This window comes from Carassius auratus, chromosome 44 (genome assembly GCF_003368295.1).
Source record: "Carassius auratus strain Wakin chromosome 44, ASM336829v1, whole genome shotgun sequence".
NCBI lineage: Eukaryota > Metazoa > Chordata > Actinopteri > Cypriniformes > Cyprinidae > Carassius > Carassius auratus.
This window is the reverse complement of record NC_039286.1, coordinates 13631712-13656548: the sequence shown is the minus strand read 5'-3', so window position 1 is coordinate 13656548 and position 24837 is coordinate 13631712. Positions and strand designations below refer to the sequence as shown.

Below are 24837 nucleotides of genomic sequence, written 5' to 3'. Positions count from 1 at the left end.
TATTTATTTGTTTATTTATTTATTTCTATAGTTTTAGTTTTAGTGAACTATAATAATCCTGGAACATAGTTTATTTAAAATAATCTGCCACTTAAACAGAGTTTATCATCATTTAAATTTTTCAATATTTTTTCATTGTTTATTAAGGATTGTTTGATTTGTTTCCCCCCGTGTTTTGTTTTAATAATATAATAGTTCCTGAATATTATTGAGTTACTAATTTAAAAGCTACCCTTGGGTAAATTTATTTGATTTAACTGATTTTTACTTATTTTTTCTTTTTTATTTAATAGTTTTTGTTTAATTGAAGTTAAAACGTACAGTATAATACGCATAAATCATTCATTTTAGATTATAGAGTAGAGTTTTTATATCATTCAATGATTATATTCCATTACATTTTTTATATACATTTTTATGTAGAGTTGAACAGTATGATGGGCATAAATGAGAAAAGCTGCTAATAAAATACAAACTATTTCTATTTTAAATAATTCAATTCAATGTTCATCATGCGTCAATGGTAAAATTTAAATAACCACTTTGGATAAAGTTTATTCAGGCGTGACCATAATGTATTAAAATAAAAGCACTCATAACAATTTATTCCTTTAATATTGTTTTAGTTGTTTAGAATGCAATATTATCAAGCAACATCAGAATCATTTATGAATGCATTTTAAGTATTGCACATTAACATGTAAGCATGCTGGTGTGTGTAATGGTGGATTTGACTGTAATACCGTCTGGTTGTGCATTCAAGCTAAAATAGGTCACAGAAGCACACATGGCAAATCAGGGGATGCCACATCAATGCAAAGCCCTAATGTGGATTGAAGTGCACTACACCACCCTCAATGGCCCCCATGCTCACACAACCCCCGTATCCCGCATGGGGTTCCTGTTAAAGCTTCACGCTTTCAAAGATAATCAGGATAGTGGATGAAGCATTATCTGTTGCCATTTCCTCTCTCATCCTCATTCATGAAGAGCATTGCCTCCTCAGGAATGCATATCACTAATAAAAAATTAAGTTTTGATATATTTACGGCAGGAAATGTACAAAATATTTTCATGGAACATGATCTTTACTTATTATCCTAATGATTTTTGGCATAAAAGAAAAATGTATAATGTACATATAGAACATATATAGAATGTTTTTTTTTTGTTGTTGTTGTCTATTGCTACAAATATACTCCAGCGACTTAAGACTGCTCCAGGGTCACATATGTCAGCAATATATATTTTGTTTATATATGCAGCTTTATTTAAACAACATACACATCTTTTTTTTTAATACATGTCTTTCTTTTAAATTTACTAATACAATATCAACATGTATCGATGGTTTTTTTTCATGGATTGCATGATATATATAGTATTACACATACATACCATATGTATTTGTATTGGCTAGAAAATGTATGAAATTGTCCCAATTTCTAATAGGGTTTAGATAAAGATGAAACGTTTGATTTTAATAATCTATTAGCAAATGTTGAACTTAATATTAACTTAGATTAATAAATGCTGTATAAGCATTGTTCATGTTAACTAATATAGCTAAATAATTTTAACAAATTAAACCTTATTATAAATTTTTACCTTAATATGTACATATATAATATTTACCTATGCCTTCCAGTGTTAGCTGGTTTTATTCTAGGTCTGATTAAGTAGCTGATCCAAGAATAATCATAGTTTTTTTTTTTTTTTCTCAGTATGGACGGTCGGACAGCTACCGCGTGGCTACCACGCAGGACACAAATGAGAAGGAGTCTCCCAAAAAGGGAAAGGGAGGAAAAGATCTGGATGACCTGAAGAAGGAAGTACCACTGGTAAGACACATCCACACATATCATACATGTCTGTGTTCTTGTATGAATCTTTAAATGCACTCTTTGACAGTCAGTGACCTGTAGTGAATCATTTTATATTGTACTTATATTGTAATTTCACTGTGAGTTCACTGCCTCGTAAATGAATTTTCATACACTGTTTTGCCTTGAATCTAATGTAGCAAGATTGTGGTTCAGTCTTTGCGGTTGGTCGCACTCTATAGCAGCTCATCCTTTCTTTATAAATATAAACTCTCTTTTCTCTTTTTCTCCAGACAGAGCATAAGATGTCAATTGAAGAAGTATGCCGGAAATTCAACACTGACATTGTACAGGTGAGTTCTTCACAATTTAAAATATTGAAATCATGTAAACAAGCCAGCTGTTTTTATATGATGGTATTGTAGTGCAACATAAAAAAAATTAATAATAATAAGATAGTATAACAAGAATAAGGGCTCTTTCACAAAAGGCTTTTTCCTACAATAAATGTGTGGGTTTGAGAATAAAGTCATAACATTTTTAGATTAAAGTAGTAATATTTAGGGAATATAGTTACAATTCTAAGAATCAAAGTATCAATGTATTATGAGATTAAAATAATAATATTCTGAGAATCAACAAAGTGATATGGAGTGGTTTCTTCTGTGAGATGCAAAAAAATATATTTAGAAAAGTTTCTGTGTTTGTCACATACAATGTAAGTCAATGAAGTTTTCATTCAGCATCCATTAAGTTTTAAAATATTGGAACTGTTCTGACTTCCTTTACTCTTGTAGCATTAACTCTGTACTGTCAAATTAAAATGAATTAATTCTTGTAATTCTAAAGCTTTATTACCTACAATGTAAAGTTAAAGCTTTGTTTAATTTTAACATGACAGTCAAACTTTTATTATGCACTGCAGGAACGTAAAGCTTGTATTAATCTTAAAATCTATTCGGAATCATAATTGATACTCAAAATGTCCAAGGCCTCTAAATGATCAACAAGATCAAAACTTGCTGAAAATCTTTTCGTTTACAATTTACATGCCTTTTGTCATGTGTTTTTGAGGTGAAATAATTATATTTTTTAATGAATAAACACAAGAATAACTTTTATAATATGTCAAGATCCTTGATTACACGCAACGCTTTTTAATAAAAAGAAAACACCAAAAGTTGACACATCAGGGCTCTGATTAACGGATGTTCATCTTTTATTGATGTTTGTTTGCTCATATATGTTTTTCCCCACAATAAAAAAAACGAAGTGTTTAAATATCATCTCACTAAGATGCATTATTAGGCTATATAGAGTGACAGCTGATATTTATATGTATTTTATGTAAGTAATCTGATATACTGTTCATCGATACTGAAACACTTATCATTGATTTACATTACAAGCTATCAGAATGTCATCTTACTGGCCATATAAATATCATATATATATATATATATATATATATATATATATATATATATATATATATATATATATACAGAGAGAGAGAGAGAGAGAGAGAGAGAGATATCATAATATTTATGCTCAGTTTGGTCCTCTGAATGAAATTTTTTCATCCTCAAGTATGAGCTCCATATTCTCACTATAATCACACTATATGAGCCATAAAAGCCTGATGTATCAAATATGAAACTCAAAAAAACAACAAAAAACCTGCAAACATTTGGTCTTAAGCTTCAATAAACTATTTTATATATATTACTATATATATATATATATATATATATATATATATATATAAATCTGGTTATTTTTTCATATGTAAGGTTTCACAGCTTCATCTAAAGCAACTTAAAGGGACAGTCCGCCCAGAAATGCCTCCATTGACCCTCAAGTGGCTCCAAACCTGTATGAATTTTAACTATGGTTAACTATGCCTTTAACAGTGAACTAATTTCACTTTAGTGAGTTTATGTGAAGCACTAATGTTTTAAAAGAGGAACTGTGATCTCAACCAGGTGGCAAGGAAGTCGACCAGAAGTTGAAGTCATTTTGGCGTCACTTTGATAGCAAATAACTTTACATCTGAGGCGTTTAAAAACTCCGTTTGTCCATTATTTATTTCTAAAGATACACGACAATGTATAAAGGGCTCCATTACCTTCTATGTTACATTGGCCCCGTAGAAACAGTTTTTGTAAAAAATAGGCTAACTCCCCGCTCAAGCTCGCCGTCACTGCAAGATTAACGATGGCAGTTTGCACGCACAGCTACTAGAAGATTTACATCTGTCAGACAGGTTGCTGACGTCATCAAGCTTCGTTTGAGTCTGCGCGTCAGAAACGGAAGTGCTAAAAAACGCTAAAAATGGGCTTCACTTGTCTCAATTGAGTTCCAATGGGGTCGCTGTGTCCATTTATTTTACTGTCTATGATCTCAACAGATCTCCTTAAACACTGCGCCACCATCGCCCTCTAGTGGCAGTGCAGGAGTGTTTGACATGAACTCTTGAATCAGATTACTTCTCTCCTTTCCCCTGAAGGGTCTGACTAATGCCAAGGCGGCGGAGTACCTCGCTCGGGATGGTCCCAACGCTCTCACCCCACCCCCCACCACCCCGGAGTGGGTCAAATTCTGCCGACAGCTCTTCGGAGGATTCTCCATCCTGCTGTGGATCGGAGCCATCCTCTGCTTCCTGGCCTACGCCATCCAGGCCGCCACGGAGGACGACCCTGCCAATGACAATGTGAGGAAACTGCTCAAAATATGCATTATGCTGCTTTTTAGAGAAGGTCATGTTTGTGACATAATCAGTAATCCTATTCGTTCCTAGTCGAGAGATTGGGTTGAAAATAAAAACAGCCCCTCCAATTTAGATTTAGCAAATTAATTCTAAGACAAAACATTTTCGGTCCCTCTCTCTCACAAAAAAAATAAAAAATAAAAACTGTAAAATATTGTGAAATATTATTGCCATTTAAAATAACTATTTTCTAAGTGAATATGTTTTAAAATGTAATTTATTCTTGTGATGCAAAGCTGAATTTTCAGCATCAGTACTCCAGTCTTCAGTGTCACACAGTTGTTAAATCAAACTCCTTAAAAATGATACTGACTCCACACCTTTAAAAGGCAGTGCATTTCATTACTACATTTAAATAGCATTTATACATTTACCATACACTTTTCAGTATGTGGCATCTTGGAGTTTTTATAGCTCAATTAAAACACTAACTCTTCAAAGTAATAACAAAACTAAGATTGTTCCTTATATCATGGAGAAAAAATCATTTTGTAATAATTTGTCTCATATTCCCAATTGCATTGCCTACTGTACTTCTATGAACTGTTATTAGAATAAACACTGCGACGAGAAACAGGAAAAGAAACATTGATGCATGCAAAATATAGAGGAAAAACTGCCTTGATGTCATATGTATTCATGGTTTGCTTCAGATGAATGATTTTTGGGTAGCACAAATGCAAACAAGGTGATTCAGAGAAATAAAGGTCTGTGACTTGAGGATTTTCTCCACATTCATTTGATAACCTGTCCCTTCTGTCTTCTCTCTGCTCTACAGCTGTATCTGGGCATTGTGCTGTCTGCTGTGGTCATCATCACTGGCTGCTTCTCCTACTTCCAGGAGGCCAAGAGCTCAAAGATCATGGAGTCTTTCAAGAACATGGTTCCCCAGGTACACCAAAGCACTTTAATAACCTCAGTTCGGATTCCCAGTTCTACTTGACCTAAGTGATCATTTAAAAGTGACAAACTTTTTCAGTGCATATTTCTAGCTTTACTTCTCAACTCAAAATATATTCAACTCAAATAACCAATATACTCCAAAAAACTTTTGCTTTTTTCCCTCTCTGGTCATAATCCTAATTGTTGTCTTCCAGCGCTGAGTCTCTGACGCCTTCAGTTTGTATTAATGCATCTTTAATCTCTCCATTGGCCTTAGAGTCATTGGGGGCTGAAATTGATGTGTGTGTGTGTGTGTGTGTGTGGTCCGCAGCAAGCTTTAGTGATCCGTGAAGGTGAGAAGCTCCAGATTAACGCTGAGGAGGTGGTGGCTGGTGACCTGGTGGAGGTGAAGGGAGGAGACAGGATCCCTGCTGACCTCAGGATCATCTCTGGTCATGGATGCAAGGTACAGCAGCTACACAAAAACATTGATGGACATATTTACTATGAACACTTACATCTATCTATCTATCTATCTATCTATCTGTCTGTCTGTCTGTCTGTCTGTCTATTGTTCAATCTATCTATCTGTCTGTCTGTCTGTCTATCTGTCGTTCTATCTATCTATCTATCTATCTATCTGTCTGTCTATCTATCTATCTGTCTGTCTGTCTGTCGTTCTATCTATCTGTCTGTCTGTCTGTCTGTCTGTCTATTGTTCAATCTATCTGTCTGTCTGTCTGTCTATCTGTCGTTCTATCTATCTGTCTGTCTGTCTGTCTGTCTGTCTGTCTGTCGTTCTATCTATCTGTCTGTCTGTCTATCTGTCTGTCTGTCTGTGTGTCTGTCTGTCTATTGTTCAGTCTATCTATCTGTCTGTCTGTCTGTCTGTCTGTCTATCTGTCGTTCTATCTATCTGTCGTTCTATCTGTCTGTCTGTCTGTGTGTCTGTCTGTCTATTGTTCAGTCTATCTATCTATCTGTCTGTCTGTCTGTCTATCTGTCGTTCTATCTATCTGTCGTTCTATCTGTCTGTCTGTCTGTCTGTCTGTCTGTCTATCTGTCGTTCTATCTGTCTGTCTGTCTGTCTGTCTGTCTGTCTGTCTGTCTGTCTGTCTGTCTATCTGTCTGTCTATCTATCGTTCTATCTATCTATCTATCTATCTATCTATCTGTCTATCTATCTGTCTGTCTATCTATCTATCTATCTATCTATCTATCTATCTATCTATCTATCTATCTATCTATCTATCTGTCTGTCTGTCTGTCTGTCGTTCTATCTATCTATCTATCTATCTATCTATCTATCTATCTATCTATCTATCTATCTATCTATCTATCTATCTATCTGTCTGTCTGTCTGTCTGTCTGTCTGTCTGTCGTTCTATCTATCTATCTATCTATCTATCTATCTATCTATCTATCTATCTATCTATCTATCTATCTGTCTGTCTGTCTGTCTGTCTGTCTGTCTGTCTATCTGTCGTTCTATCTATCTGTCTGTCTGTCTGTCTGTCTGTCTATCTGTCGTTCTATCTGTCTGTCTGTCTGTCTGTCTGTCTATCTGTCTGTCTATCTATCGTTCTATCTATCTATCTATCTATCTATCTATCTATCTATCTATCTATCTATCTATCTATCTATCTATCTATCTGTCTGTCTGTCTATCTATCTGTCTGTCTATCTATCGTTCTATCTATCTATCTATCTATCTGTCTATCTATCTGTCTTGTCTGTCTGTCGTTCTATCTATCTATCTATCTATCTATCTATCTATCTATCTATCTATCTATCTGTCTGTCTGTCTGTCTGTCTGTCTGTCTGTCTGTCTGTCTGTCTGTCTATCTATCTATCTATCTATCTGTCTGTCTGTCTGTCTGTCTGTCTGTCTGTCTGTCTGTCTGTCTATCTATCTATCTATCTATCTATCTATCTATCTATCTATCTATCTATCTGTCTGTCTGTCGTTCTATCTATCTATCTATCTATCTATCTATCTATCTATCTATCTATCTATCTATCTATCTATCTGTCTGTCTGTCTGTCTGTCTGTCTGTCTGTCTGTCGTTCTGTCGTTCTATCTATCTGTCTGTCTGTCTATCTATCTATCTATCTATCTATCTATCTATCTATCTATCTATCTATCTATCTATCTATCTATCTATCTGTCTGTCTATCTATCTATCTATCTATCTATCTATCTATCTATCTATCTGTCTGTCTGTCTGTCTGTCGTTCTATCTATCTATCTATCTATCTATCTATCTATCTATCTATCTATCTATCTATCTATCTATCTATCTATCTATTTATCTGTCTGTCTGTCTGTCTGTCTGTCTGTCTGTCTGTCTGTCTGTCGTTCTGTCGTTTTATCTATCTATCTATCTATCTATCTGTCTATCTATCTATCTATCTATCTATCTGTCTGTCTGTCTGTCTGTCTGTCTGTCTGTCTGTTAATATTTGAAAGCACTTCTAATCTTTCAGACAAGGCTCAGTCAAACCAACAGCAGTTTGTTACACACACATACGGTATATATCTATTTGATTTATTATTTTTCAGGTTGATAACTCCTCCCTGACGGGCGAATCAGAGCCTCAGACCAGGTCACCTGACTGTACCCATGACAACCCTCTGGAAACCCGTAACATCGCCTTCTTCTCCACCAACTGTGTTGAGGGTACGGTTGCCATAGCAGCTGCATCACTGCTCCAATTTCTTTCTCCATGCTGTGTCACTCACACTCTTTCTATTATTTCATTTCCAGTTCTTTATGAACTCATCTTCTCCGATCGATTTCCTCTTCTTCATTTCACCCCTTTCCAATCTCTCTATTTTTCCCTGGTGTTTTTTTTTTGTGCCAGAAACAGCCATAGAGGGAAACTGTTGTCATGACAACAACCTCTCACTTCTGCGCCCCATCTCGCCACTCGTCTACTGCCTACGCAATTGCTCACGCCCTCGTTTTTCACACATTTCTCTTTTTGTGTCACTCTTTTGGATTCATTTTGATGGTGAAACACAAATCATTTCAGATCTTACTGAATAATAAATGAATAATACTGCAGGAGCTAATGGCATTTTCTCCTCTACATCATTCCAAATGAGGTTTCATCATTTGTTCATCTAATCTTTTAGGTTTTTTCTACCTTCAGAAAGATGTTTAATATTCATTATAAAAATCTAGCTGCTTCAATGAAAGCACTCACATGTATAGTTCTCTCAGAAATGCCTGGTTTCCCTCTCAGATACAGCTCTTGTCAGTTGCGTAATGCTGTTGTTTTGATGGGTCAGGAGACCTCACATATGCCCTCTGCTCAGCAGGGTGTCAGTGTTTTGGTGATCTCAGACCATGTCCTTCCTTTGTGTCCAGACTCAGCTGGGTGACTCTCTCCTGCCACCATGTGGTGAATTACAGGATTAAACAAGATCATTATGAGGCTTCTAGAATGTCACACAGAACTCTTTCATGTCATTACAAGACATCAGTCAGGATGTCATACTGGATATTTTTAAATGAAAAACAAAGAGCTAATATGAGACATTAATTTTAATTTCTTAAGGATAAAGTGTTCTTTGTATTTAAAGAGAGGTTCAAATAACACCATGCGGTAGTAGTCAATAAATAAAAAATATTTATTTTCATTAAAATAATATTTTTTTTATACTAATATTTTTTAAAAACATTACAATGTTACAAAAGATTTCTATTTCAAATAAATTCTGTCCTTCTGTATTTTATATTCATCTAAGAATCATGAAAAAGAAAATTTAAACGGCACAGCTGTTTTCCTCATTGGTAATAATGTGAAATGCTTCTTGAGCTGTAAATCATGTTTGAATCATTTCTGAAGGATCATGTGACACTGAAGACTGGAGTAATGATGCTGAAAATTCTGCTTTGATCACAGGAATAAATTGCATTACAAAATATATTACAATAAAAACTATTATTTTAAATAATAATATTTCTAAATATTGCTGTTTTTAACTGTATTTTTGATTAAAATAAATAAATAAATACATAAATGTAGCTTTAATGAGCATGAAAGACTTATCAAAAAGTCTTATCAACCAAAAAATTTGTATGGTGGTTTTTATATTAATCAAAATAAGGGATTTCCTTTGCCCTGTAATAGAAACATTAGTGTTACTGCCAAACCTATAACTAAAAGTTGTACAATCTATGTACTACTAGAAATATTGCATAATACTGTAGGTATACCAGTATACTGTAGGTCACACATTCTATCACTCTTTCTTCACACGCAATAAAATAATATCAACTTAGATTAATATTTCCTGTTCTTTTATTTATATATTTGCTAAGGCATCATGTGGTAATTGGGATAATGTCTTCTGATCTTTGTAACGATGTCTTTCTGTTCTCTTCTCCTGTCAGGTACCGCTCGTGGGATTGTGGTGTGCACCGGTGACCGAACCGTCATGGGCCGCATCGCTACTCTGACCTCCGGCCTAGAGACCGGAAAGACCCCCATCGCCAAGGAGATCGAGCACTTCATCCAAATCATCACCGGCGTGGCCGTCTTCCTGGGCGTCTCCTTCTTCATCCTGTCAATCATCCTGGGCTACAGCTGGCTGGAGGCGGTCATCTTCCTCATCGGCATCATCGTCGCCAATGTGCCTGAGGGACTGCTGGCCACCGTCACTGTGAGGACTCCTCTCTTTCTCAGTCTCAGGGTTTTGTAGTGTGTATTGGTGTCCCTGCAAGTGTTTTTGTGACACGTACATGTTTTTATTGTTATTTTTCAGTATAATTTGTGACTTAATGTTTATTTGTCGTCATCTTTATTTGTTTATTTTTTGTTCATGGCATGTTTGAAATGGACGTACAACATATTAACATATTTCATAGTACGTACAGTACTACATACTGCACAGAATGTACCGCATACTCCCTACTGAGTATGCAAAATATTATGTATAACATTACTCCATATGCAATGATAAATATATACAGTAGAGGGCTAGATTATTTTTGCTATATAAATTCACAAGGGACAATAATATGTCATTAAATAAATGTGCACTATCGTTTAAAAGTTTGGGGTCAGTAAGATTTTTTAAAGAAAATAATTATTTTATTCAGCCAATCAAATGTCTTTAAATGTCACTTTGGAGTTCATTTAATGCATAATTAAGTGAGAAACTTCTTTCAGAAACATTAGAAATATTACCGACCCCAAACCTTTAAACGATAGTGTTTTATGTAAAAAAAAAAAAAAAAAAGTAAATAAAGAATTAAAAATAATCAAATAAATATATAAAATATTGCCATTCAAAACAAATAATTAGACAATATATATATATATATATATATATATATATATATATATATATATATATATATATATATATATATATATATAGTGTATTACAAACATGCATATATTTATTTATTTATTTTTGTCTAATTATTTGTTTTGCATACAAAAATAAAATTAAAACATTTATGCAAAATAATGTTTAATCACAGGAGAATATATATATATTTTTGCACGTTCAGTAGATAAAAAAATTGGTTTCAGTAGATAAAAAAAAATTTGGTTTAATTTAGTTTCTTTTAATTTTGCAGAGCTAGTCAGGGGAGGTTACTACTTTTACTACTTTTTGTGCCATTCTGAACATATTCTCACACTTGAATCTGTGTTTGAATCATTTTTGGTCTCTGGTTGATTTCTTCTTGGGTGTAACTCTTGACAGTGTTAGTGAGTGTTGTGGCTTCTCGTCTGTGGTTGTGTGGTGTCAGTATACGCTCATCGTGTGTGTTCTTGAACTGTATTCCCTCTCTCTAATCCTCCATATCTGTGACTCTTCGTGACTCTATCACTGTCTCTCTTTCTCCCTGTCTGTTCCTCTCTTTCTCTTCCTGTGTTCTTTTACAGACTCTCACTGTTGAAAGCCTAGGTCAATATGAAAATCTGACAAAGTATTACTCTGTGGTATCTCTAGTTGCCTGTGCGAGCTAGTGGCTGCCACATAGAGACCGCCGGGGCTCTGGCTGTGCATCAGGGCTGTCCTGTGCCTCTTGCTGCGATGCACAACTAGACCTCAAACATACTCTACGCAGAAGTCAAGCTTGGTTTCATGCTTCACTGCATTCAGAAATGTGTAATTCATAATGCAAAGCAAATGTGCATGCTGAATATGCATGCTATATACACCGACACTGAGACTTTTTACAAATATTTTTTGACTGTAAGGTTTCTAATGCTTTTTGGACCAAACTGGCAAATTTGATATCATACTTATTTACAGTAAATGTTAGTTATTCTTTTAAATTACAAAAAAACATAATCTACAAATCTAAGGTTATTACATTTATTTTTCAGCTCTTTGTTTTTTTAGCAAAATTTCATGACTGTAAGAAAAAAATGACTGTAAAAAAAAAACTCCACTACCTTGATTTTTCTTGAAAACGTTTTGCAATCTTCAATGCTTATAAATAATAAGTTTTCTGTTTGAATATTTTTTAAATATAATTTATTCCTGTGGTGCAAACCTGAATTGTTAACAGTTTTCAGTGTCACATGATCCTTCAGAAATCATTCTAATATGCTGATTTGCTTCTCAAGTAACGTTGAAAACAGTTGTGCTGCTCTTTATAACTTATTTTATAACTTATATACTTTGACTTTTTTATAACTTATATCTTATATGTTTCATTGATTAAAGAAAGCATCTCAACATTTCCATAAGGGTGCGATATTGGACATTCACAAAAAAAATCACAAAAGTAAACAAAAACGTGGATAATAATTATTAATGTGATATAGAGAATTTGGATTTTTAAATCTTGTTTTATGCAAAGTGCAAAGCTACACCTCATGCTTGAAACTAGTAAAATGTTTTGGTTTTTTTTTGTATAAAATTTGGATGATCTTTATATCAAATTTTAACACTGAGTTTTCTCTAAATCTGATTATATTTGTATGAATTATAGTTGTAGTCTGTCACAGGACAGATTGTGGTCTAAAAGACCAAATCTGAAAAAAGTACACGTGTAACACCTGCATTTTGCATGTTCTCAGCAGCCAATAATTTACCTCAGAAAAATTATTATTACTGTTTTTTTCTTCACTGCAAGTGAACACTTATTTAAAATATTCTGGGTTATATATCTAGAGTATTTAAGGCGGTTTTGGATGTAAAGGGCATGTCACAACTGTTGATTTTGGCAGATGAATTTTGCAAATATTCTTTAGATTTTGATTGGCTGGTCTTTTGATGTCAATAACAAAAGACAGACGTTGTGTAGAGTATGTTTGTGACCTCTCTGCTTCTTGCTGTGCTTGCCTTGGCTCTTCAGAGCCTCTTTTTGATTTAACACTCTTCTCTTACTGCACGATGCTGCATTGTGCCACATTACCAACAATGTAATGTCACTGAAGTTCAGTTCGCTTCTCTTTCTCTCCACCTCCCTTTCCTTTCAACTTCTGCCTCACACTTCCTTGTGCTATGTTTTTCTCTTCCTCTGTTTCCATTTCTCTCTTTCTCTCTTTCTGTCTTTCTGTTTCTGTCTCTGTCTCTCAGGTGTGTCTGACGCTCACGGCCAAGCGCATGGCCCGCAAGAACTGCCTGGTGAAGAATCTGGAGGCTGTGGAGACTCTGGGATCCACATCCACCATCTGCTCTGATAAAACCGGCACCCTGACGCAGAACCGCATGACTGTCGCCCACATGTGGTTCGACAATCAGATCCATGAGGCGGACACCACCGAAGATCAGTCGGGTGAGTTGCTAGGGAAACTCCACCCTAAAATGAACATTTTTACATTAATCACGTAACCCCAAGTCGTTCCAAACCCGTTAAAGCTCAGTCCGCCTTCAGAACACAATTTAAGATATTTTGGATGAAAACTTGGAGGCTTGAGACTGTCCTATAGACTGCCAATTAAATAATAGTGTCAAGGTCCAGAAAAGATATGAAAAAAGCCGTAAGAATGCTCCATCTGTCCAACACTTTTTGTAAGCGAAGAAAACCAAATAATGACTTTATTCAAGAATTTCTTTGTGTGTTCCACGCCACTAGGGTGCGCTGTTTTAATTTAAATCAAAGCTAAATAAACGTAGAAACAGCGCATCCTTGTGGCGCGGAGGACACAGAAGAGCATACACAGCGCAATGATGTGGAGTGATACAGAGGAGATCGTTGACAAAGGAATTATTGAATAAAGTCGTTATTTTTGTTTTCTTCCCTTACAAAAAGTGTTCCCGTCACTACATATAACCCAGATTGCACGTCTGATAGCAGATGGAGTATTTTGACTTTTTTTCCACAGAATTGAAAGATAATAAACTCACAATTGCGAGTTATAAAGTCAGAATTTTGAGATACAGTATAAACATTTTTCCCTCAGAATTTGACTTTATAACTCACAATCATGAGTTCAAATCTCACAATTCTGACAAAAGAAGTCAGACTTATGAAAATAAAAGTAAGAATTGTGTGATATAAAGCCACAATTGTGAGAAAAAAGTCAGAATTGTGAGGTTAAAAAATTATTGTTTGAATTTTTATACAGTGGTGGAAATGGGCTTCTATATTAATGGAATAGTTCACCCAAATATTCTGTCATTATGTAGTCACCCTCAAGCTGTTAAAAACCTGAATGAGTTTCTTTCTTTTGTTGAACAAAAAAACAAAAAAACAAAACAAAAAAAAAAAAAATATATATATATATATATATATATATATATATATATATATATATATATATATATATATATATATATATATATATATCTTTTCATAATAAACAGAAGAAAGAAACTTATACTATTTTGTAAGTAGATAATGACAGAATTTAAATTTTTTGGGGTGAACTATCCCTTTAAATGGATCAAAAGCTTGTTATAGTTAACAAAAACTAAAACCATACAAATGTGTTACTAATAAATAAAAGAAATGTTTACAGAGACAAAATAAACTATTTCTCTTTTTTATGTAGTTAATACTGATGTTCTACAATAGCTGAAACTAAACCTGGAATAAAAATGAATAAAAACTATATAGACTATATATTTTTATTTAATAATTTAATGGTTTATTTAATCTATTTCACATCTTCCAACTGTTGGTAAAAATAATAATAACGTTTTTGTGGGCACTAAATCAGCATTTTATAATGTTAATATTAAATTAGAATAGTATAATTTCTTCTTCATGTGACACTGAAGACTGGAGTAATGATGTTGAAAATTCAGTTTTGCATCATAGAAATAAATGACATCTTAAAGTAAAGTATATTCAAACAGAAAGTAGTTCATTTGCATTATCCGGGTGTTCTAGCTGGTTGTTAAGCTGTATATAGATACTGTATTGATTCTGTGTGTTCTCTAACAGGTGCATCCTTTGACAAGAGCTCTGGGACGTGGTTGTCTCTGGCCCGTGTGGCGGCGCTCTGTAACAGAGCCTCGTTTAAGGCGGGACAGGACTCTCTGCCCATCCTGAAGCGTGATGTCGCGGGGGACGCCTCTGAATCGGCTCTTCTCAAGTGCATCGAGCTTTCCTGCGGCTCCGTCAAAGCCATGAGGGACAAGAACAAGAAAGTGGCTGAAATTCCCTTCAACTCCACCAACAAATACCAGGTTTGGTTACTGTTCAGTATCTGATGTGACTGAATTACGCATCCATTAACTTGGTTAATATTCAGTCAGTGTAACCTTACATAATAATATTGTATATTTACTGTCAATTCAAAATATATCAGTATAATAATATAAGTATAATATTATGTAAACTTTAATTTCCAAATAAAGGGTTGACATGTTCATGTCCTTTTTTTTTAAGTTACCACAAGATTTTGTTAAAATGTATATATATATATATATATATATATATATATATATATATATATCCCATGTTCATTCCATGTATTCATTTAAAAAAAGAAAAATTTCAAATGGTCCTTATAGATAAATAGATTATCGTCACACCACAAGACACAACTTTCCAAATTCTCTAAAATTTAATTTAAACTAAGAATTTTTTAATATAATTTTTTTGTATGAAATACTTGTACATTTTTGTTAATAATAAAAATACTTAAAAGTCATTTCTAAATTTGATTATGAATAATTTTGTCTACAGAAATCTACAGAGTTGTTTAGGTCATCATTATAAATTAAATGGTAAAGAAAAGATGTGTGTAGTCCATCATTAGACAATGCCATTCCTCTTAAATTTTTATTTTAATTCTTAAGAATGATTAAGCATACTAATCTTAATTCACGTGTAAAAGATTATTCAGTTTTCATGAACTTTTATTTTCATGTGTTTGGGTGTGTGTTCACATCAGCTGTCAGTGCACGAGTCAGATGAGGGTAACGACTGCCATTACCTGCTGGTGATGAAGGGGGCGCCGGAGCGCATCCTGGACCGCTGCTCCACCATCCTGCAGCAGGGCAAAGAACAGCCCATGGACGAGGAACTGAAGGAGGCCTTCCAGAACGCCTACCTGGAGCTCGGAGGACTGGGAGAAAGAGTGCTGGGTGAGAAAAAGAGATGTGACGTGGAATATCAAAATCAAACCACAGTGATGGATGTGCATGTGCTTTTCTGTTTCCTGATGCTTCATCACGAAGCTCTTAAAAATCATTTTAAAAACCACAAACATGAATATAAATCCAAGGCACATGACAGACAAAAACACTGGATCCTCAAAACTTTTTGACAGTCTTTTTTCCTCCTTTCCATCCAGGTTTCTGCCACTTGTTCATGCCTGAGGACAAGTACCCCAAAGGATTCGCCTTCGACACAGACGACATTAACTTCCAGACAGACAACCTGTGCTTTGTGGGTCTGATGTCCATGATCGACCCTCCCCGAGCTGCCGTCCCTGACGCTGTGGGCAAATGCCGCTCAGCTGGTATCAAAGTCATCATGGTGACCGGAGACCATCCCATCACGGCCAAGGCCATCGCTAAAGGTGTGGGGATCATCTCTGAGGGTAACGAGACCGTGGAGGACATCGCCGCTCGCCTGAATATTCCCGTCAGCCAGGTCAACCCCAGGTACAGACAACTTAAACCATGTAAAGCCTACTGTGTCAGATTTGATACACACATTTCTGAGGCCACTAAATGATCAACATGATGCTGTACAGAGTCTACTGCATACCTTTCGCCATTTGATTGATAGTTAAGCCTTTTTTAGTAAGTAAAATGCCTTTTAGTTTAATCGTGAAATCATGGTTAACTTGTCTTTTTGCTCTGAAATAAGAAGTAAACATTTTAATAACTTTGATACTTGGACACTCAGGTTTACTTGATTATTTATTCGGAAAATCATGTTAAAATTTGTCTTTTTTAAAGGCTTTTGAGTAATGTTTCTCTGTCTCAGTCATCATTGTATTGCATTGCTTTATATGTTTTAAATAAAAAAAACTAAAGAGCTTTGGTCATAAAACCAAGTATTATACGTGAACACTTTTTATTGGGAAATATAGAGTGATGACTCCTATTCATATATGTTTTATATATGCATTCTGCTATACTGTAATAAAGATCTCATTCATTTATATTACAATACTAGAATTTCATCTCACTTTTTGCCCATATAAATATCAGCAAATGCACCAAATTGCATATTTTTCCTCAGCTTGGGCCTCTGAATCAAATTGAGTTTTAATATTGGGATATTATTTCTAGGAATGACAAAGGATCTTGATCCAGGAACATGTCTAAACTGTTCTGAATCAATAATCTCTATACTACTTACAGTATATAATAGTACAATACTTCCTATAATAACTTCAGAAGTTTGTCACTGCTAAAACATCCACACTTTAAGAAAATAAAAGTTCTTCATTGGCATTGATGGTTCCATAAAGAAACTTTAACATCCATGGAATCTTTTTAATGCGTAAAATAAGTTTCTTTCGATTTTTTTAAATGCTCTTCACAATAGGAATACATGGCTCTTTTAAGGTTCTTTGAGCGAGTCTTCATTTGCAATTGTTGGTGTGTATGGGTTTTTAGGGACGCTAAAGCCTGTGTGATCCACGGCTCGGACCTGAAGGATCTCTCGCAGGACCAGATGGATGAAGTGCTGAAGAATCACACAGAGATCGTGTTCGCCAGGACCTCTCCTCAACAGAAACTCATCATCGTGGAGGGCTGCCAGAGACAGGTGCACACCTAAATAACACAAAAAAGGACTTAGTTCTATAATCATAATATGGAGGGAAATAACTGACTCATATTTGTACACACAGGGTGCCATTGTGGCGGTGACTGGTGACGGAGTGAACGACTCGCCCGCTCTGAAGAAGGCAGACATCGGTGTTGCGATGGGGATCTCTGGCTCAGACGTCTCCAAGCAGGCCGCAGACATGATTCTGCTGGACGACAACTTTGCGTCCATCGTTACTGGAGTCGAGGAAGGTAAGAGAGAGGATATGAGAAAGAGAGAAAGAAATCCAGAACAAGCCAGAAAACGAAGGCAGCTCACATCAGGAAATTGTTTTTGTCTATGGACCGGATTTTGATCTATATTTTTCATCATTTCTTCGTTTATTGGAGCTCCATTCAATTCCATAAATCTAGTTTTTGCTAGTCTACCTGGGGTCCATATAAACATGACATAACTTAACAAAAAAGAAATCGCTTTTAAAACTTAAGCTACAGATAATTAAATAAACAACAATTTGATGCAAAACAAAAAAAAATGATATCAATAAAAAATGTTATAGTTTCATCATAGTACAATATCGTTTCATATAGTTTAATCCTTTAATAAGAAAAAAATCTAATAAAATGACAACAACAGTGAAGAAAACTGTGTGTGTGTATATATATATATATATATATATATATATATTTTTTTTTTTTTTTTTTTTTTTTTTTTTAAGTATGTGTTAATTCAAGTTAAACATTTATTAACTATAACGATTTGACTTATGGTTATATTTAAAATTTGTCAAAATATTTGAACTAAAATTCAATAGAAATACTGAACAAAAATGTTATAAATAAAGAGTCAAACTTAATTTTAATTCATTTTGTTTGTCTTTTTTAAATTAATCATATTTTAGTTGTTTTAATACAGTATTTTAGTATTTATTTACTTATTTACTACAACAATACTACAAAAAATAAAAGCAGGTAATATTTAAACAAATTAATAAACACAAATTAGCATGTCATTGTATAATCACTTTAAAAAAACATATATTTTTGGATTTTGAAATATAATCCAAAAATATATAAATTAATTCACTATAACCATTTATTGAATACAGCCATATGGTTTTATAGCCTATAATTCCATTCAATATTTAATTCTATATTTAATTAAAGTTTTTACATTTATTCATTTGGCAGAGACTTTTATCCAAAGTAAATTACATTTGAGGAAAGCTACAAGCGATTCAACATATAAATGATGGTAATGAACACGAGAAGTGATAGTTACACAAGATTTCTGTCCTCGTTCAGAATAGTAAAATCAAGGACAGGAAGGGAAGAGGGGATAAGAAAAAAGTAAAAGCTTCAGTTTTTTTTTATTGCTTTAATAAAGAAATCTTAACAACAGTGAGGTAAAGGTAGATCATTTTTAAACCAAAGAATAAACACTATTGAGAGATTTTCCAGGCAGCATAATGCAAAGCATTTCTCTGCAAGCAATTTGTCTTGACAAATGTTGGAAAAACACAGAAGCACAAGACTTGACTCAGGTAATGATGATCTATGTTTCTTTTTTTCCTGTCCCAGGTCGTCTGATCTTTGATAACCTGAAGAAGTCCATCGCTTACACACTGACCAGCAACATCCCTGAGATCACTCCCTTCCTGTTCTTCATCTTGGTCAACATTCCTCTTCCTCTGGGGACCATCACCATCCTCTGCATTGACCTGGGCACTGACATGGTGAGACACACACACACACACACACATCTTATCTCTTTATTTTTTAACAATGAACATTCTGGTGAATGTAATAATGACTGTTCTTTTCTGTTTATCATACTTCATAACATTAACCAATCATTGCTTTCCATCTCAGGTCCCTGCAATCTCATTGGCTTATGAAGCAGCAGAGAGTGACATCATGAAGCGCCAGCCTCGTAACCCTCACAGGGACAAGCTGGTGAACGAGCGTCTCATCAGCATCGCCTACGGACAGATCGGTTAGTGAACTAACTGAAAAATGTCTCTAAGTTCAGGTTTGGTTTGACCGAACTGCTGTTGAATCAGACCAGCTGGTCTAACTGACCCAAACTGAATAAAAGTGACGTCCTGTCTCCCTTTTTTAAACATGTAGGTATGATTCAGGCCCTGGGAGGTTTTTTCAGTTATTTCGTGATTCTGGCTGAGAACGGCTGGCTTCCCAGTCTGCTGGTGGGCATCCGGTTAAACTGGGACGATCGCTCTAACAATGACCTGGAGGACAGTTACGGACAGCAATGGGTAAATCAGATCACACAAACTCAACATTTGGTAGATGCTCTTGTATGAAGCAACTGCATTTCTGTGTATTCATAAAGGAGATGCTTCTTAGAGCTTCTAAGAAACACCAACTTTATTGATTTGAACAAGCTTATCAAAACATAACATTACTACTGTAAGAGCTAATCATGTTTTTAGAGTTGGTCTGTTACTGGCTATAGGCTTTCATCTTAGCTATTAATATTCCGGTTTTGACGGAGTAGAAGAAATCAAAACAATTTAGCAATATGATTTTGAAGAGAGGAAGTGTGATGCAGAAGATGCAGAATCAAGGTTTATTAATAAGGATGCATCTATAGATTGTTGTTCAAACACATTTGGAGAGATATTCCACAAGTGTTTGACAATGTAGGAAAGGTAAAAAATCAACAATAGGGATATCTATAAACCAGGGTTATTTCATAAAAAAACTAAAACCATTAAAAAAATGTTACTTGAAATGAAATAAATGTTACATTTATTTTAATTATTAATTTAGTTTGCAAAGAGACATTTGCTGTACTAAAACTGTAAAACTGAAATAATATAATAATAATAATCTTTAACAAACATTTTAAAAAACATTTAAACAAAAATCAATTAACTGATAAAAAATTATATTTTCTATTTAAATATATTTTACATTGTAATTTATTTAAGTTATGTCTTCAGTATCACGTGATCCTTCAGAAATCACTAATTTTAAACTCATGAAACCAAATCATTTTTATTATAAACTAATATTGTGTTGCTTAATATTTTTGTGGAAACCATGATGCAATTTTTTCCGGATTGTTTGATGAAGGGAAAATTCAAAAGAACAGCATTTATTTGCAACTTTTTATCAATTGTGACCCTGGACCACAAAACCAGCCATAAGGGTTAATTCTTTTAACTGAATAAATAAGCTTTCCATTGACGAATGGTTTGTTGAGAGATGACAATATTTGGCCGAGATACAACTTTTAGATAATCTGGAATCTGAGGATGCAAAAAAATCTAAATACTGAGAAAATCACCTTTAAATTTTCCAGATGAAGTTCTTAGCAATGCATATTACTAATCAAAAATGAAGTTTTGATATATTTACAGTAGGAAATTTACTTAGTATCTTAATGGAACATGATCTTTACTTAATATCCTAATGATTTTTGGCATAAAAGAAAAATCGATAATGTTGACCCATACAATGCATTTTTGGCTATTGCTACAAATATACCCCAGAGACTTAAGACTGGCTTCGTGCTCCAGGGTCACAATTGATTGCATCTTTGCAATAATTTTTTGGAATCTTACTGATTCCAACCTTTTAAACAGCAGTGTATGTGAATGTGGAGAATGTGAGAGTGTGTAATGATAAATGTCTTTCTGTCAGACGTATGAGCAGAGGAAGATTGTGGAGTTCACCTGTCACACGGCCTTCTTCGTCAGTATCGTGGTGGTGCAGTGGGCCGACGTCATCATCTGCAAGACTCGCCGCAACTCTGTGTTCCAGCAGGGCATGAAGTTAGTAACGCTCACAATATCCCGTTAACCAACAGCACTTTTAGTAGTTAGATCAGATGTGAAGCTTGGGGTTTGTAGTGACTGAGTTTAACGGTTGTGTTTGTTCTTTGTAGGAATAAAATCTTGATCTTTGGCCTGTTTGAGGAGACGGCTCTTGCTGCCTTCCTGTCTTACTGTCCCGGCATGGATGTGGCCCTCAGGATGTATCCTCTCAAGTGAGTGTTACCTGCATAGAAACCTCCTGATGGAACATTACAAAGCAAATTAGATCTATGCTTCATCAGAGCAATAGCTGAGGAAACAACAGTTTGACTAATCTGAACTCTCTTTATTTTCCCCCCTCTCGTTTCTTCTCTCAGGCCCAGTTGGTGGTTCTGTGCGTTCCCTTACAGCTTCTTAATTTTTGTTTATGATGAGATCCGAAAACTTATCCTGCGCCGAAACCCAGGAGGTACAGAGCTTTGAATTATTCTATAATTATATATGCAGATATTTCCATAGCTTTTTTATAGCCATTTATAGTATCATTCAAATGTTTGTGGTCAGGATGGTTTTTTTATGTTTTTGAAGTTTCATCTGCTCACCAGGGCTACTTTTATTTAATATAAAATCTTGTAAAAACAGAAATATTGTTACATTTTAATAATGTACACAATTTAAAATAAATGTAAATCATACTAATATACTAATTTGATGCTAAACAAACTTTTTGGTCACACTTTATTTTAGGGTCCAATTCTCACTGTTAACTAACCATTAACTATGACTTTTGCCTCAATTAACTCCTTATTTGCTGCTTAATAATAGTTTGTAAGGTAGTTGTTAAGCTTAGGGTATTAGGTAGGATTATGGATGTCATGCATTATATGTACTTTATAAGCACTAATAAACAGCCAATATGTTAATAATAGACATGCTAATAAGCAACTAGTTATTAGTGTGAATTGGACCCTATACTAAAGTGTTACACACTTTTTTTAATCAACTGATTTATTATGGATGTATTCAATTAAAAACTGACAGTAAAAAAAAAAAAATTGTAAATTTAAAATATAAATTAAATGCTGCCCTGTTAAAAAACTTTATATTCATCAAATCCTGAAAAAAAGTTTCCACAAAAACATTAGGCCACAAAAATGTTTTATTGCATGAAAAATGCCACACGGACACTTATGTGAACAGTATAGAGTTCATGATGCAAATGAATCAATCAGAGTTTTGAATCAATTCACTGAAGTTGACCTTTTGAATGGATTCATTTAAATGATTTTTTATGCCATACATGCTCTGAGGAAAAATTAAAGTGCTATTAGTAATATTCACTATATTCCTCATATAAATATTGTGAATATTTGATCGCCTACAAAGAAGCAATGTTTATATTCATGTTGTTGATGCTGAATTTGAATGAACTTGTACTCTCTTTCTCTCTCTCTGTTTTACTTCAGGTTGGGTTGAAAAGGAGACGTACTACTAATTGTCAAATCCTTCACTCACAGATTTTTCCCTTTCCCTCACTCTCTCTTTCTGTCTCTCTCTCTCTCTCTTTTACATTCTACCCATTTTTCCCTCCACTATAAAATCACCAAAACAGAAACAACCATGTCACTCTGAAATATAAATAAGATGAGAGGACCAACCACAGAGTTTTTTGTATCGTTTCTTTGTTTCTGCCCAAAGACTACAGCTGAATCTGCCAGTGTGATAGTGGTAAGGTTTCCTAATACTGTTAAACACACAAACGCACGGCTTTTGTAATGGATGTCACACATCACGTCTGTTCAAGACTCCTTCACGGTCGACAGGGACTCCTGTACAAACACTGCCACGCTAGATTACTGTCCTACATCCCTCTCCATCTTTATGATCAAGAAATACAAATAACCTAATGATCATAATTCATCAAGGCTCTCGCCCTCTACTGGGGGAAACGAGGAAAACAGCCTTCCTCACCCCGATCCAGCATCTGCTAACTCCTGTCTGGCTCTCTTTCTTTCGCACGTCACTGTTGTTGTTGTTGTTGTTGAGTGTTTTTTTTTATTAATCATTCATACCTTTTTTTGTTCGATACCTTTTTATGTTAGAAGTGTGTCTGAGAGCTGCTTGGTTTCATTTTTCTCAGACATGACAAAGCACATTGCCACCCCCTCTTTCTCTCTCTCTCTCTCTCTCTCTCACTCCTCCTCTCCCTTTTATCCTGCACTCCCCCGTCCTCCCTCCCTGCTCTTGCTCCTTCTGTCCGTCTCTCAGTCCCCGTCTGTTTGTCTGTTCGTGAACGATGTGAAGAAGCCTCCCTCCTCTATCCGCCCCTGTTTTCCCTCTTCCCCTGTTTAAAAAAAAATCTTTCTGTGTCCTAGGAAAAAGAGATTTCGCTCTGATTTCATTGTTTAAATAAGTGCAGAAAAAATGGAATAGAAGCAATGTACCAATATGTGAAACAACAGCAAAAAATGAAATAAAAAAGAAGGATCTCTCTTTTCTCAGCTTGGCGTCAGTTTGTTTTTGTGTCTGATGTCTGGCATGAAATCAAATGAAATTTCATGTTTTTGGTTTAGCTGAATATCATCCAGAATGCATCCAGATGTCTTTTCAGTTTGGAATTCACATTATTATCAGTGATTGTCATTATTTAATCAGTTCTGTATTAAGGTAATGAGAATCATCCTGTTATTAAATTTAATTTAAACTATAAAAATGTATAATACTGATATTTTATTTTGTATTTTATTTATTTACTTTTATTATTTATGTATTTATTTGTATTTTTTTATACAAGGCACATTCTTGACAGGCTTTGTGTGATTCAGACAGTTAATTGTGTAAAAAAAATATATATATATATATTTGCAGTATGTTAATGAGAATATGGGGGTAAGAAATGTGATTTAAATGTTATTGAAAATAATTTGATAAAATAAAATGGATTTAATTATTTTATAATATCTTAGAATTTCTAATTTTTAATTATTTTACTTTACAAATATTTTATTTTTATTTTGAAAGATGGAATACGACCTATGCACATTCTTGATTCAGCCAGTAAATTGCTAATTCAGCTAATAAAGTATCACAACCACTCGCTCGATTAACATGACCAGTGTGAGAACTTTTATCTCTGTAATGGCTTTTCTCTGAACTCTGCAAATCTCTTAATGGTTTTACTATCATTAATTCACTCTCGCAGGTTTATGACCTTCTTTATCATAGATTTTATGAATTCGGTGCTCTGACATTTATAGAGGTGACTTCTCCCAAAATCATATCACAGCTATAATCACATTAAACACATCTCACTCGAAATCACTCCTTAATATTTGAGCAACATTCATCATTTTGAGGAAGTTATTTTTCAATAACATTTCGAAAATATCAGGTGGTCGTAAATTTAATTTGAGATAAAATTGT

At 34.4% G+C, this 24837-nt stretch overlaps 1 protein-coding gene across 1 annotated transcript in view; it reads left to right on the top strand.

The window, feature by feature from the left end:
• The window catches only part of LOC113062584 (sodium/potassium-transporting ATPase subunit alpha-3-like), a 32223-nt gene extending 8313 nt beyond the window's left edge, over nt 1-23910 (top strand). The window contains exons 2-21 of the mRNA XM_026232516.1: nt 1725-1841; nt 2117-2176; nt 4333-4536; nt 5372-5485; nt 5807-5941; nt 8039-8156; nt 9879-10147; nt 13031-13229; nt 14844-15088; nt 15799-15991; nt 16201-16513; nt 17480-17630; nt 17716-17884; nt 19214-19368; nt 19505-19628; nt 19763-19908; nt 21302-21432; nt 21546-21647; nt 21792-21883; nt 22881-23910. Coding sequence (XP_026088301.1) covers nt 1725-1841; nt 2117-2176; nt 4333-4536; nt 5372-5485; nt 5807-5941; nt 8039-8156; nt 9879-10147; nt 13031-13229; nt 14844-15088; nt 15799-15991; nt 16201-16513; nt 17480-17630; nt 17716-17884; nt 19214-19368; nt 19505-19628; nt 19763-19908; nt 21302-21432; nt 21546-21647; nt 21792-21883; nt 22881-22909 — 3066 coding nt within the window. The 3' untranslated portion in view covers nt 22910-23910. The remainder of the gene's footprint in view (nt 1-1724; nt 1842-2116; nt 2177-4332; nt 4537-5371; nt 5486-5806; nt 5942-8038; nt 8157-9878; nt 10148-13030; nt 13230-14843; nt 15089-15798; nt 15992-16200; nt 16514-17479; nt 17631-17715; nt 17885-19213; nt 19369-19504; nt 19629-19762; nt 19909-21301; nt 21433-21545; nt 21648-21791; nt 21884-22880) is intronic.
• Nucleotides 23911-24837: the final 927 nt, after the last annotated feature.